Consider the following 13,808-nt stretch of genomic DNA (forward strand, 5'->3'; position numbering starts at 1 on the left):
ACACAAATAAAATGTAAGATATGAAACATAGGTACTTTAAACAGTGGAGTTTAGGGGTAAATAGGTCGACCAAAGAGGAAAGAGCATATAATATGTCAACAAGGGTATAATTTCAGTAAAAATTACCCAGACTAATTTGTAAAAGGGTAAAATAGGTATTTGAGGGAAGGGAGGTTTTTGTCAAATTATTTAAAAATTTAAAGGAAATTATTATTAAAGTAAAATTATAGGGAGGTTTTTATGATTGTCAGAAAGTTAAGAGAGGTTTTTGTAGTTTACCCATAATTTGATCCCTATTTGTTGATCCGTAAATACAACTTAAATCGATGTAGATATTGATATCGATAATCACACCAACGGTCCACAACCTTAAACCGCTGATGTTGGAACAGTTTTTTTTTTTTTTGTTATAAGCAGATCCCAACTCGTGTACAAGTACAACAATCAGTGGCAGGCTGGCAGCTGCGTCATTTTCCATTTTCGGAATCCCGCCATCCACTTTTTGTCGGGAATTCCCAGGGTAGGAAAAGAGTCGCCTCGCCTCTCTATGGGGATTGGAAAACCGAAACTCCTACACGATCTTCGCCGATTCAGACGACTGCTCACTCCTTCACTCCCTCTCGTTCGCTCGATCCATTCCCAAAACCCTAACTCAGTCATCGTCTCTTACCCTTTTCTCCCCATCGGTCAATCCGATTTAATAGAGAGATCCCAGCCATGGATGAATGCGAGTTTGATCGGGCTTCCGAACTCTATGTGGTTTAGACCGTTCTCAATTCATACTGCAAGCAGTGATAAGGTAGACAAAGATGTAGGCCTCGATGTGGGGTTGGAGACTGAGTTGGAGCAATTGGATGCAAATGGAGATGCAGTGGGAGTGATTGGAAGTAATGAAGATGGGGAAGGATTGCTTAGTCCTGTTCGTGCAGTTATTTCTTTGCTGGATGGGTACCATGATCTAACTGGTCTTGCTTGGTAAGCTTTCGCAGCTTAGCTTTTTTTTTTTATTGATTTTTCTTTCTCTATTGGGTGTAGTCGTGATTGTAGCTGTTGAACATGGGGAATCTAGGGCTCTGCTTTAACAACAATGTCTATGACAACGGCTGAAATATATTTGTCTTTCTTTTTATTTTAATGAAATTTCATTTACTATAAAAAACCCGGATGAACTAGGGGCCGAGAAGAAAACCGATCTATATGGCTGTTTACCCCTCCAAGACCCCAGATGGATGGGACCAACATTGGGTAATCGGCTTTTTTTAGGTAATACGTAATTGGATTCAACAAAACTACTAGACCTATAATCAGTTTTGGTCAGCCAGTCAGCAGCCTAGTTGGCTTCTCTATAAACATAAGTAAATATGATATCCATGCCAGCCTCACGTGCGATGTTGAAGCAGTCTAATGCAAGGTATTCTATATTCCAACGAGGTATAGATCTCTTGTTCAGACAGTTCATGACCAATTTAGAGTCTCCATTGATCCAAATTCTGTTATACCTGCTGCTGACAAAAAAAAAAAAAAAAAAGAAAAGAGAAAAATGGTACACTTGCTTACCCTGGCCATTATTAGTGTTACTCCTATCTTCCCAAGCTTCTGCAAACATTGATTGTGGTTTCCCCAAGTACCTTGTAGTCCATTTTATTGTCTCTCCAAACTGGTTCCTTGCAGTGCTATCTGAAACATCAAAATTGATCTTTAGCTCTTAATGGTAGGAAGATTCCACTTGATCTATCGCATATACCAGTGTTTAGAAAACTGGACCGGACCGGTCAGTTGGCCTGGTTGAACTGTGACCTGGCCCCTAGCTGGTTTGGTCATACCCCATAACCAGATTGGGTAAAAAACCGGCCAAAACTGCTGACCCAGCCTGTCAAACCGGAAAACTGGTGAACTGGTCCCAGTTTTAGAAAACCAGCCATTTTTTGAATTTTTTTTTACACAAATTCAAACTTCTAGAGGCCATAGCTTTGTGCTCAGATGTCTGATTGGTGTGACCTTTTTCTTTTTCATTTTTAATTTTGGCTAACATTTTGAGATCTGTTTTCCCAAGGGGCCGAAGGCGCCTTGCACTATTTTTGCCAAAAAACACCTTTTTTAGCCTCAAATCTTAATTTTTAATATAAAAGGTTGAAACTAAAATGTTATAGAAGAATATAATTATATACATATATATAATTATATACATATATATAATTACATACATATATATAATTTAATACATATATATATATATATATATATATATATATATATATATATATATATATATATATATATGTATGTATGTATTTATGTATATGTATATTATGCATCATGGTTCAACCCCAGTTGAATCTCTGACCCATGAACCTCTCCCTTTTCCAGGTGGATGCCCAGTCCGGTTCTCTGAACACTGGTTTATACTGCAGAATGGTTACCAGGTCTTTGTTTTCATTTGTCTCCATTTTCTCTATGAACATATTCCAAGCTTTCTCAATGACTTCCAGTGGGCCGCTATCTTTTTCTCAAATACCTTCATATTTCTAGTTTTCCATAATGCCAGCATAATATTAACAATTATTGACTAATAGCTATTGAATGTATTCTACATATTTGTCTCAACCATTTGAAGCCACCAATTCATAACTGTTCCATCATGCTCATTTGGAGCAGGGTAATTCAGGTTTATTGCCATCTAAATTTGATTAGCAAAGCCACAATTCTTAAAAAGATGGTCAACCTCTTCATTCTCAAGGCTACAGTGGGCAATCAGGATCTATTCCAATCCTTTTGATGCCGGAAAGGCTTTATCGAGCTACCGACAGTCTTCCATTCATGAGGAGCCAAAGAAAGACTTCATCTTTGGTAAGTCAGCAATTTATGGGCTGAGTTAGTAGTGGATTTTCCCTTCATGTCTAACCCCCAAATGAATTTATCCTCCGAAGTTGATTTAGGTCCGATGAATAAAATCTCGTCCTGACGTTCTCGGGGTTCAATGTATTAATTGTTTGCCAATTCCAACTTTTGTTCTCTTGATTAATGCAATTTGCCAGAGCAAGAAAGACTTGAATTAGAAAGGAAAGGGAAGGAGAGTATGGAGAACTTCGTGGAGGCTAATCGATGGAGAAGGCATCTCAAGGTGGAGGCAAAGAGTTTTCTGCTGGAAGAACTAAGAACCAGAGGGCAGATTAGCTTGAAAATCAGGGAGGATAAGCTGGCTACAGTGCTGTTGGTAGGATTGAATGTGGTAGAATGGTTCATAGAGTTTGTAGTTGCAGCGAGTGCAAAAGGAAAGGACAGATTTTGGAAGGAACTTCTAACAGAGATGGGAAGGAGATATGTGGTGGAAAGCAGGAAGAACTACAAAGGTTTCTTCATAGCACTATCAGAGAAGTATGATAATGCTAGAAAGCAGATGGTATGCTTTCCAGAAGGGAGGAAGAGCCAAGGATGGATAGAAATAGTCAAGGCTCTGAGAGAATTTATCTCTAGAATGAAGTTTAGACAGGAAAAAGGTTCAGAAAAGAAGGTAAGAGAGGCTCCCATGAAGACAGTAGTGAACTTTGAGCCTCCCAACAAAATGGCCCCTACCTCAGTGCAAGATGGTAATAGAGCAGCATTATTAACATCAGTGGCAGCAGGAGAGTGGTCCAATAAACTTATTGTTGAAGTTGATAAACCAGGTAGAAACTGGGAGGAGGTTGCTGATTTGGTGACAAAACAATTAAGGATGACGATCACATATGTATTAACTTCTTTTGAGAGGTGCAAAGCTCTGTTAGATCCCCTGGATAATAAGCCAGAAGTTGAGGCAGTATGTGTACAAGATAAACTGGGGTCGGTGAACATTTTCAGGTGGTCTCCTTCATCAAACTCGAAGGAATCCTCGGTGATGGATGGAGTAAAAGTGCGTGTGCTAGGTCTACCTTTCCATCTGTGGAAGGGTGAAGTAGCAGAAGCCATTGCAACATTGTGTGGAGCAAAACTGGCTGGTGTCTTTTGGGGAGATCTAAGGTCTGCAGCAATTTTACTGAATGGTGTCAAGCCTGAGGAGATTTCCAGGAAAGTGAACCTGAGAGTTGAAGGAGCTTTCATGGCGGTCTGGCTGACTTCCTCCATTGAAGCTGAAATGTGGAAGGAAGCTCATAGGGAGGAAGATGGTCAGGTTGAAGAAGAAACCTTACGTGGCAGTAAGGGGTTGGTCAAGCTACAAGGAAAATACAGATACACAAAAGAGGGCAAGCAAGCTTTTGAAAATTCGAAAGCTTGGCTGAAGATGGAAAGTCTTAAACTTGACCAACAAGGCAGTAGATGGAGACCTGACATCATATGCGTTAGCAGTAACAGATGGCATGCAAGCTACCTCATTAAATGCGTCTATGCGGCTGAGAAAAGGTGAGAAGGGGAGCTAAAATGCTGGATCCATTTAAAATAAATAAGGCCCATTCAATTTCCAATCCGGGCCAGAAAATTGTAAATGGGCCTTCTTCAAGAGATGGGCCCCCGGTTCTAAAAGTTGGGCCACTTAATAACAGAAGGGATAAAATAATTAGTGGGCCAACCTCTGTGGGCCTGTCTAAAGCAGGAGTGGGGTAGGGGGAACACTTTGTTAAAACACTATTTGGGCTGAATAATATCAGCCCATCGAAAGGGACCACAGGGATTTTAAAAGGTCGCGTGACTAGGGGGTTAGAGTTGATAGATGGTAAACACCATCTATCTTCTCCTTCGTTGAGCTCAACTGACAGAAAACCACGACCAACGAAGAGTGAATATTCTGGGAACTCCCTACAGTGGGTTGTGTCAGGAAAAATGATTAGATCGTCACTTGAAAAACGCAACCCAAGGAGCGTCAGACGAAGCGATTGTGAAGAGCAAAAGCAACATGACTGCTTTGAGGAGGAAGAGTTCAGTGATACTGATTCAGACTATATAGTGAGCCTAGGGAGTACCGATCTGAACAGCTCGAGGAACATTTTTGATGAAGATAGCTTGGGTACAGAGGTGCTTTTTCAAGAGAACAAGGAAGAAGATGATTTTCAAAGAGTTGAAGAAGACGATGTGAATGTATTGGATCGTTTGACAAAAGATGAGGTTCAGGTGCTGCCTGCACTTGTAAAGGAAGTCAATCCAGTAGCTTAGGAAAATCAGGATATGAGGTTGGTAATGAAAAATCCTAACACTTTGATCTGTAACGGGAAGAATAGTTCAACTGTTAAAGACGACAGGGTATTGACTCCTACTATAAATTCTCTAAGGCAAAATCAACCTCAAGGAACAGATTTAGGCCTTTCTCCTTATGCGCACCCCCCTCCCTTGAATGATGGCCCATTGATCCCCGACAACACAGGTATGATTGTCCATTCAGTTTTGGTTACTAAGTGCCTTCTGTGCTTGTAACAGATACTCCAGCATTCCAAGCGGAAGTTCCAGTTGCGGGGAAGAGAAGAAAGATTGGCAGTCCTGAGAATGAACTGAGAAAGGAAGGAGTGGCCCCTAGAGAGAGACAAGAGGAGGAATTAGAGAGAATATGGGAGATGATATGTGAGTTGTTGGAGGAGTACAAAGTAAAGGAGGAGGAGTTAGGTCAAAGGGAGAGAGCAGAAATTTCTCAAAAGAAGGATTACCACAGAAGTCCTAAGTTGGGGGGAGGGGAGGCAAAAACTAATGCATCATCTAGGAAGGCCGAGGGTAATAATAAAAGGAAAAAGAAAAAGAGATCAGAAGTGGAGAGATTGATTTCAGATATTGAGGGTGATATTGAATTTAGTGGGAGAGGGGAAAGAAGAAAGATTCTGGTGTAAGGTGGAATTTTTTGGGAAGGGTTTTTTGAAAAGAAGTGTTCAATGAAAATCATCAGCTGGAATGTGAGAGGACTGGGAAGTGAAAGAAAAAGAAGGGCCATCAAAGACTTACTAAGAAGAGAGAAACCAGACATAGTGTTGATATAGGAGACCATGTTGGCAGAAATAGATAAAAGGTGGGTGAGAAGTGTATGGAGATGAAGAGGAATTTATTGGACGTTGGCCCCTTCTTGGGGAGCCTCTGGAGGTCTAGTAACATTATGGAGGGAAGATGTGGTAGAATTAGTGGAGGAGCTAATGGGGAGATTCTCTGTGTCTGTAAAGGTTAGTAATGTGGGGGATGGATTTACTTGGGAATGAGATGTGGGAAGAGTTGTATGGAATACGAGGCTTATGGGAGGACCCTTGGTGCCTTGGGGGGATTTCAATGTAATTAGGTTCTGTAGTGAAACTAATTATCCCCAAAGAACAGTTATTACCAGCATGAGAAAGTTCAATGAATTTATTAGTGATTGTGGCCTAAAGGAATTACCTCTCTTACAAGCCAACTTTACTTGGTCTAATTTTCAAGAAAACCCTCTTTGTTCGAATTTAGATAGATTCCTCTTTAATGAAAATTGGGAGAGTCATTGGAGAAACTTGATGGCTAGAGCATTACCCAGAGTCACTTCTGATCACTGCCCTATTCAGCTAAGCCTTGAAACAATAACCTCTGGTTCACGGCCTTTTAGATTTGAGAATATGTGGTTGACTCACTTGGACTTTGTGCATTTGATTGGGGAGTGGTGGAGAGAAGAGTTAAGAGGGTGAAATGGAAGGGAGTGAGATTCCACAAAAAGCTGAAGAGGTTGAGATCCAAAATTAAGTAGTGGAACTGGGAACATTTTGGAAGAGTAGAGGAGCAAACAATTAGTTTATTGTCTAGGATTGAGGAATCAGATTCCAAAGAAGCCCAAAGGATGATGAGTGAGCAAGAAAGGGTGTTAAGAAGAAACCTAAAGAAGGATTTGGAAGAGGTCCTCTTAAGAGAGGAAATTTCATGGAGGCAAAAGTCAAGATGGATTAAGGAAGGGGATGGGAACACAAAATTTTTCCATAAGCTGGCCAATGGGAGGTGAATGGGGAGGAAGTAACAAATCAAGATGAGATAGCAAGGTTGTTTGTGGATCACTTCAAATCAATCTATAGGAAACCTTTGAATAATAGGTCAACATTGGAAGATTTGGATTGGACTAGGATAACAGAAGAACAAGCAAATTGGTTAGAAAGGGATTTCAATGAAGAAGAGATCAGACATGAAGTGTTTTCAATGGATAGATCCAAAGCACTTGGTCCAGATGGCTTCACAATGGCTTTTTATCAGGATTGTTGGGATGTGGTTAAAGAAGATCTTGTTGGGGTATTTTAGGAATTTGCAGATATTAAAAAGGTAAGCCCTGGAGTTAATGCAACGTTCTTAGCCCTTATCCCAAAGAAAATAGATGCAAAGCACGCTAAGGATTTAGGCCGATTAGTTTGGTGACAAGCATCTATAAAATCTTGGCCAAAGTGTTTCCCATGAGAATTTGAATAGTGCTACCATCCATCATTAGTCAAGAACAAGGTGCATTCGTGCAAGGAAGGCAAATAACATATTAGATCCTAATAGCAAATGAGTGTGCTAAGGACATGTGAAGGTCGGGGAACCAAGGTTTTGCGTGTAAGCTAGACTTTGAGAAGGGTTATGATCTTGTGGATTGGAGTTTTTTACTAGAGATCCTTGGGTGTTGTGGCTTTGGAGATAGATGGTGCAATTGGGTAAAGGGATGTATTAGTTCTTGCCATTACTCAATCTTGATTAATGGGATGGTTAGAGATTTTTTCCCAGCTTGTAGAGGCCTTAGACAAGGTGACCCACTCTCCCTGTTTCTTTTCACCTTAGTGGCAGATGCTTTCAGTAGATTAATCTCTAAGGCAGATAGGGAAGAGGAGGTGAGTAGTTGGAGGATAGGAAGTGTTTTCACTGTAGCTACTGTAGCTACTGGAGGATAGGAAGTGTTTTTACTCTCACCACTCTGTCCAATCGATCCCATCTAACCAACAACGAACCATCTCTCTCTCTCTCTCTCTCTCTCTCTCTCTCTCTTTCTTCCACCTGTGCATTTAGCTTTCTTGCTCTCTTCTTCCATTTGTATTCTCCTTTCCCTCCTCTCTCTTGAACGTGTATAGTAGGTTCCATGAGAGCTTAGTGAGGCAGAAGAAGAGATGGGGAAGTACATGAGGAAGGCTAAGATCACAGGGGAAGTTGTAGTGATGGAAGTCTCGCAGGCTTCCTTTGGGGTTCGAACCAGAGCCAGAACCCTAGCTTTGCAGAGGCTCCAGAAGACGATGCCGACATCGTCCACATCGAACTCTGGGTCATCCTATTTACAGCTCCGAAGCCGAAGGCTTGAGAAGCCTCCCCTACTTGTGGCTGGTGGCAATGATTCCAAGAAGCAGCAGAGCGCATCCAAAGAGAGCTGCAAGGGAAACCCTAGCCAAAACCATAATGGTCGAACGATTTCGAGGTTGGGTTCTGTGAATTCTGGGTCTATTGGGTCTGGCTCATTGAGTTGTTCGAAGAAGGACGAGGGCTTGTCGGCAGAGGAAGTGACCAAATTGGAGTACGAGGAGGACGAGGGAGCGTCGGAGAACAACAATGATGTGGGTATTGAAGCTTCATTTGGCGAGAATGTTTTGGAGATTGAAGGAAGAGAAAGGAACAACAGGGAAACCACGCCTTGTAGTTTGATAAGGGACTCTGACACCATCGGGACGCCTGATTCTACTACCAGGCCTATCAATTCAACTGTGACCAATCGGAGATCACAAAACGCAGCGGAAAGAAACATTCCAACAACGATTGAGATGGAGGAGTTCTTTGCTAGTGCAGAGCAACTACAACAGAGACTTTTCACTGAGAAGTACAACTTTGATCCTGTTAACGATATGCCCCTCCCTGGACGTTATGAATGGGTGAAAGTGGAGCCATAGGTGGTGCCTGATGTTCCATTAGGGTTTCTTGTCCTGTAACTTCTTGATTGATCTCGTGCCAAGGAGAGGATTTTGAAGAGGATGGCAGGGGTGATGGTGGTGGTAGTTTTAAGGGTTGCGGTTCCAATCCATTTTTCACCACTCTCTATTCTCTGTTGTAAACAAAAAAAAAAAAAAGAAAAATGATTCAAAACAAAGAAAACAAGAGCTGCCTTTTTCTTTGCCACGGCCTCCCCCTGAGTCACGACCACCACCACGGCCAAATATGGAACCACCACGACCTCCTCGGGAGGCATGTCCTCCCCCTTTTGTACCACGTCCACCTCCTCTAGCTGTTACAAAAGCTGATCTATCAGACTGTGTGGGATTCTCTATCTGTCCCAAAGAAATCCTGCGGAACCGAGCAAACACTTCCTCAAGTGTAGGAAGGGTAGAGCCCCCCAATATTTGGGCTCTAACTGGTTCATACTTTGATTTCAACCCCACTAAGAACCTTGTGACATCTAGTTGTTCCCTCTGTTGTTGCTGAACTTTAACATCTGGAGTGAGAGGATGATAGACATTGAGTTCATATCTGAGGTTTTTTATACTGGCATAGTACTCTTCTAGGGTTTTATTTCCTTGTTGCAGACCAAAGTACTCCTTATAGAGCTGATATACCCTTGTAGTATTATCTTGCCCAGAATACAGCTTCTTGGCATGTTCCCATATGTCCTTAGCTGTATCTAAGAACATGAAGTTGGCACTTATTTTGGGTTCCATACTGTTCCATAGCCATGTCATGATTTGAGCATCCTTCTGTTCCCAATCATCAAACCCTAGAGAGTCAGCCGGTGGTTTATCTTCTTTCACATGCTTCACTTTTCTCTTTGCCTTGAGAAAAACTTCCACCGACTTGGCCCATGGAACATAGTTCTCACCATTCAGTTTAATTGAGGTCATCTGTACACCTAGATAGTCAAAGGAAACCACCACACTAGGTTTCTGATCACTACAACCATCTCCCATTGCTGCCATGATACTCTTTCAATGCTGCCTTTAATCTGAATTTCCAATCACCAACTAAGTGCTACTGTCAAGAGTTTGATGTTCCAGAACCTACAGCAGTCCCTAAACACAATGATAGATACACACGCCTTTGTTCTTATTCACACCACTACTGATTTCACAAAAAAAAAAAACACAGACTACACCGACATTAACTCAGCACTTACTAACCACATGCAAGCTCATTTACAACTACTCAACAAAAACTCAACTAGCTGTCACACCACTACTGCTATCAAGAGTTTGTGCATTACAAGCACCACCACAACTACTTAGCAAAAACTCAACTAGCTGTCACACCACTACTGCTGTCAAGAGTTCGTGCATTACAAGCGCCACCACACAGCCATAGCTGTCACACACAATACAGACCTGCTTTAACGCTTTTAAGAGGGCACCACAAGACCAACAAAAAAAAAAAAAACTCAACTGGTACCATTGCATTACACCTTGCACCATTCGGCCACCTACAGTAGCAGCCCTTACACCATTTGGTCACTATAAACGCAACCTGTTCTTGGAATTTTTTCCAAGAACCAGGGCAACGACCAACTTAGTTTTCTAGGTTCTAATAAGTCCTCTCAAGTTCTTGAAGATTTTCAACCCAGAAATACCAACAACACACAGATGAGAGATAACCAACCTTCATTTGAGAGCTTCAGCCAACCATTCACTGCTGAAGTTGTTTTCTTAGGAAAGAAGGTTCTGAGCACCAGAAAAAAACTGTGATGTTTCAGGCTTGGGACGAATCACTTTTCTCCATTGACAGCCCAGAGAAGAAAAGGAGAGAACTGAAGCACGAACTGAAGTTGTCACGAACTAAAACAGGTCACGAACTGAAGTTGTCACGCTCTGATACCATGTTTTCACTGTAGCCACTGTAACTACTGTAGCTACAGTAGTCCGAACCAGTAAGGAGAAGAAGAAAGAGAAGAGAAGAAGAAGAAGATGAAAGAACTGCCGAACTTGATAGCTAAACCCTATCAATCGACCTCTTAATAGTGATTAGGCTTCTAATTAAATGTACAAGGACTATACTGCCCCTACTTAAGTATGGGACAGAGAACCTCTAATAAGACTGCCACATAAGCTCATAACTTAACCAAGGTGAGATGACTAATCTACCCTTATTCGGCTAACTCTAACAGGAAGGAACGATGTTTGGGTAACCCATCTACAGTTTGCTGATGATATCATAATTTTTTGTGAAGGGGGTGACAGGCAAAAAGTGAGGAATCTTAGAGCATTGTTACAACAATTTGAGAAGGCTTCCAATTTGAAGATAAACATGGATAAGAGTTGTGTGGTAGGAGTCAATATGGATGAGGAGAGTATTCAGTTTGTTGCAAATTGTCTAGGTTGTCCTGTCTCTTTGTGGCCCTTGCAGTACCTAAGTCTCCCTCTAGGGGCTAACCCAAAAGAGAGTAGTTCTTGGAACCCAGTTTTGGAAAAGTTTGAGAAAAGATTAGCTGCTTGGAAAATGAATTATATCTCTATAGGGGGTAGAGTGACTTTATTGAGAGCCACCCTAGCGAACCTACCGATCTATTTCTTATATGTTATTAGGATTCCTAATAGGGAGTCTAAGAAGTTGGAGAGATTAATGAGAAATTTTCTTTGGAAGCTAGGGGAGGAAAAGAAAGATCATTTAATTAATTGGGAAATAGTATGTAGGAGCAAAGAGGAAGGTGGACTGGGGTTAGGAAGGTTAACTCTCAAGAATAAAACCCTCTTAGGAAAATGGCTGTGGAGATGGCTTAGAGAAAGGGAGAGGTTGTGGCATGAAGTGATAGTGAGTATACATGGCAGACTGGAAAATGGATGGGATGCGGGTGTATCACGGCAAGCAACGTAGGCATCTCCTTGGAAAGCAATATCCTCCCTCAATTTCTCAACCTTGTCAGGTATGATGTCAACTCTAGTAACTCTGTTTTATTCTGGGAAGACACTTGGGTGGGTTTTGTTGCTTTAAAGGACCAATTTCCCTCCCTTTATTCTATTTCCCTTTACAAGGAAAAAGCTATTTCTCATTTTCTTCGTTCTCCTTTTTCACCCTTGTCCTTAAGTTGGGACCTTGGCTTTCGGAGAGGGTTGAGGGATGATGAACTTAACAGTGTTTAAGACATGTAGTCTCTGCTTGGCAATGTTTTTTTGGACCCTCTTAGTGGGGATGTGAGATTATGGTCCCCTCATCCAAAAGGTTACTTTTCTTGTGCTTCCCTTTTCAAGGCTCTTTGTTCTTCCTTGAGTTCGTGGGGTTTTCCAACTAAGGAGATTTAGTCTAGACCTGTTCCACCTAAAATTATTATTTTCTGCTGGGAGGTGTTTTATAGAAAGATTAATACCTTGGATTTCTTGCAGAGGAAAAGGCCTTTCATGTGTTTATCCCCTAAGTGGTGTGTACTTTGCAGGGCTAGTGGTGAGGATTGCTCCTACCTACTTGTATCTTGTTCCTTTTCTAGAGCTATTTGGAGTTGGATTTTCTCTTTATTTGGGTGTAGGTGGAATCTGTCCACAGACTTAAGCCAACTGTTCGATCCCTCCTTTTTTGTGTGGCCTACAAAAAAAGGAAAATTAATGTGGAGATGTATTAGAGCAGCTGCATTGTGGACAATTTGGGAAGAAAGGAACACAAGGATTTTCAAAGAAAAAGAAAGAAGCATTCAGGCCGTTGAGGATTGTATCTTGACTAGGGTCATTCACTGGTTGATGAGAACTTTGGACTTCTTTCATACCTTTTCCTTTGATGATATTTGGAGAAACTGGGTAGTGGTGGCTAACAGCCATTACAAGGAAGGACAGGGAATTTGTAGTGTGGACCCCTCCTCCTGAAGGATGGGTAAAGCTAAACTTTGATGGCAGCAGCCAAGGAAACCCAGGCCCATCGGGGATAGGAGGGGTGCTGAGAGACATGGAGAGCAACCTATTAGCCTTGTTCTCAGGCCCTGTGGGAATAGGAGACTCTAATAGTGCTGAGATTTTAGTGGCGGTACAAGGTATTAGGGGTTCAGCACTTGGTAGTTGAAGGAGACTCTCAAATTGTGGTGGCAACACAGAGATTTATTAAGGAGAGTAAACTGGCTTACAAGAAATATGACTGTTACCTCTCTATGGGTGGGAAGATCAGCAAACACCTTAGCGGATGGGTTAACTAAGCAGGGGGCTAGAAGGGAGCAACTATTTTGGGCTGCTTTGTAATTTTATTTATGGTTAGTTCTGTTTTATTTTGATGTAATACTTTTCTGAAGAGGTAACAGCTCGTGCCTCTTTAGTGGTGTTTTTTCTGAATTAATAAATTTCTTCATTCATCAAAAAAAAAAAAATAATGCAATTTGCCACTATGAATTCAGGATTTACAATGTGGTGTTATTGAGTAGCTTCTAAGGGTTCACTGCATAGCCAGTTGTCCTCCCAAAACTGGATTAAAGTTTTATTTTTTAAAATACTCCCCCAGGTCCATGAACAACCTGTTTTAAGCTGGGCCTAAAATAGACTTTTATGCTTAAGATATTTTCCCTTTACCAAGGAAATTTCATTCAGCCATTAAAGAGCTCCTTAATGACTTATCAACTAAAAGACAAAGCAATAAGTCATTCAGTGCAGCTACTTCAGCTCCTATCAAATGGTTACTGTCCATGTCCATCATTGGAATCTGTTCAGCATTCAATATAAGGAGGGGTGAATTACTGATTGCTGAATGGATCTTCAACCTCTTGTTTTTTTTTAACCATTGGGTCACTTTGAACAGTGTGATTTTATTGCTGTGAATAGGTTGATTAACCCTAGTTCAGTTCTAGGTCCGGAGTAGACCTGTTCATGGGTCGGGCCGGGCCGGGATTGGGCCAGGCTTTGCATATGTATCAACAGAATACACTTAGGCCTGAGCCCGAACCCGGCCCTCATATAAAGCCTGAAGCCCGAGCCTGACCAGAAATTTGAAAACAGAAATTTTTCCTTTTTCTA

General features: G+C 41.5%; 1 protein-coding gene and 1 pseudogene across 5 annotated transcripts in view; both read left to right on the forward strand.

The window, feature by feature from the left end:
• Positions 1-328: 328 nt before the first annotated feature.
• Positions 329-13,808, forward strand: part of LOC148862281 (ALBINO3-like protein 2, chloroplastic) — a 42,482-nt gene continuing 29,002 nt past the window's right edge. For 3 of the 4 annotated variants that reach the window (XR_016109794.1, XR_016109795.1, XM_088977610.1), the window contains exons 1-3: positions 530-975; positions 2,656-2,847; positions 3,036-4,377. Coding sequence is in view for 2 of the 4 variants with exons in the window: in XM_088977610.1 (XP_088833736.1) it covers positions 3,077-4,377 (1,301 nt within the window). In the remaining 2 variants the exon portion in view is untranslated. Of the gene's footprint in view, positions 976-2,655; positions 2,848-3,035; positions 4,378-13,808 lie in introns of all 4 variants that reach the window. The other variant, XM_088977611.1, reaches the window with a different exon arrangement.
• On the forward strand, positions 7,849-9,005 carry LOC148862282 (cyclin-dependent kinase inhibitor 3 pseudogene; annotated as a pseudogene). Its single transcript, XR_016109796.1, has one exon. The product of XR_016109796.1 is annotated as a cyclin-dependent kinase inhibitor 3 pseudogene (transcript).

The sequence above is a fragment of the Nelumbo lutea genome, chromosome 3 (assembly GCF_056320005.1).
Source record: "Nelumbo lutea isolate HS-2025 chromosome 3, American lotus-T2T, whole genome shotgun sequence".
In the NCBI taxonomy this organism is placed as follows: Eukaryota; Viridiplantae; Streptophyta; class Magnoliopsida; order Proteales; family Nelumbonaceae; genus Nelumbo; species Nelumbo lutea.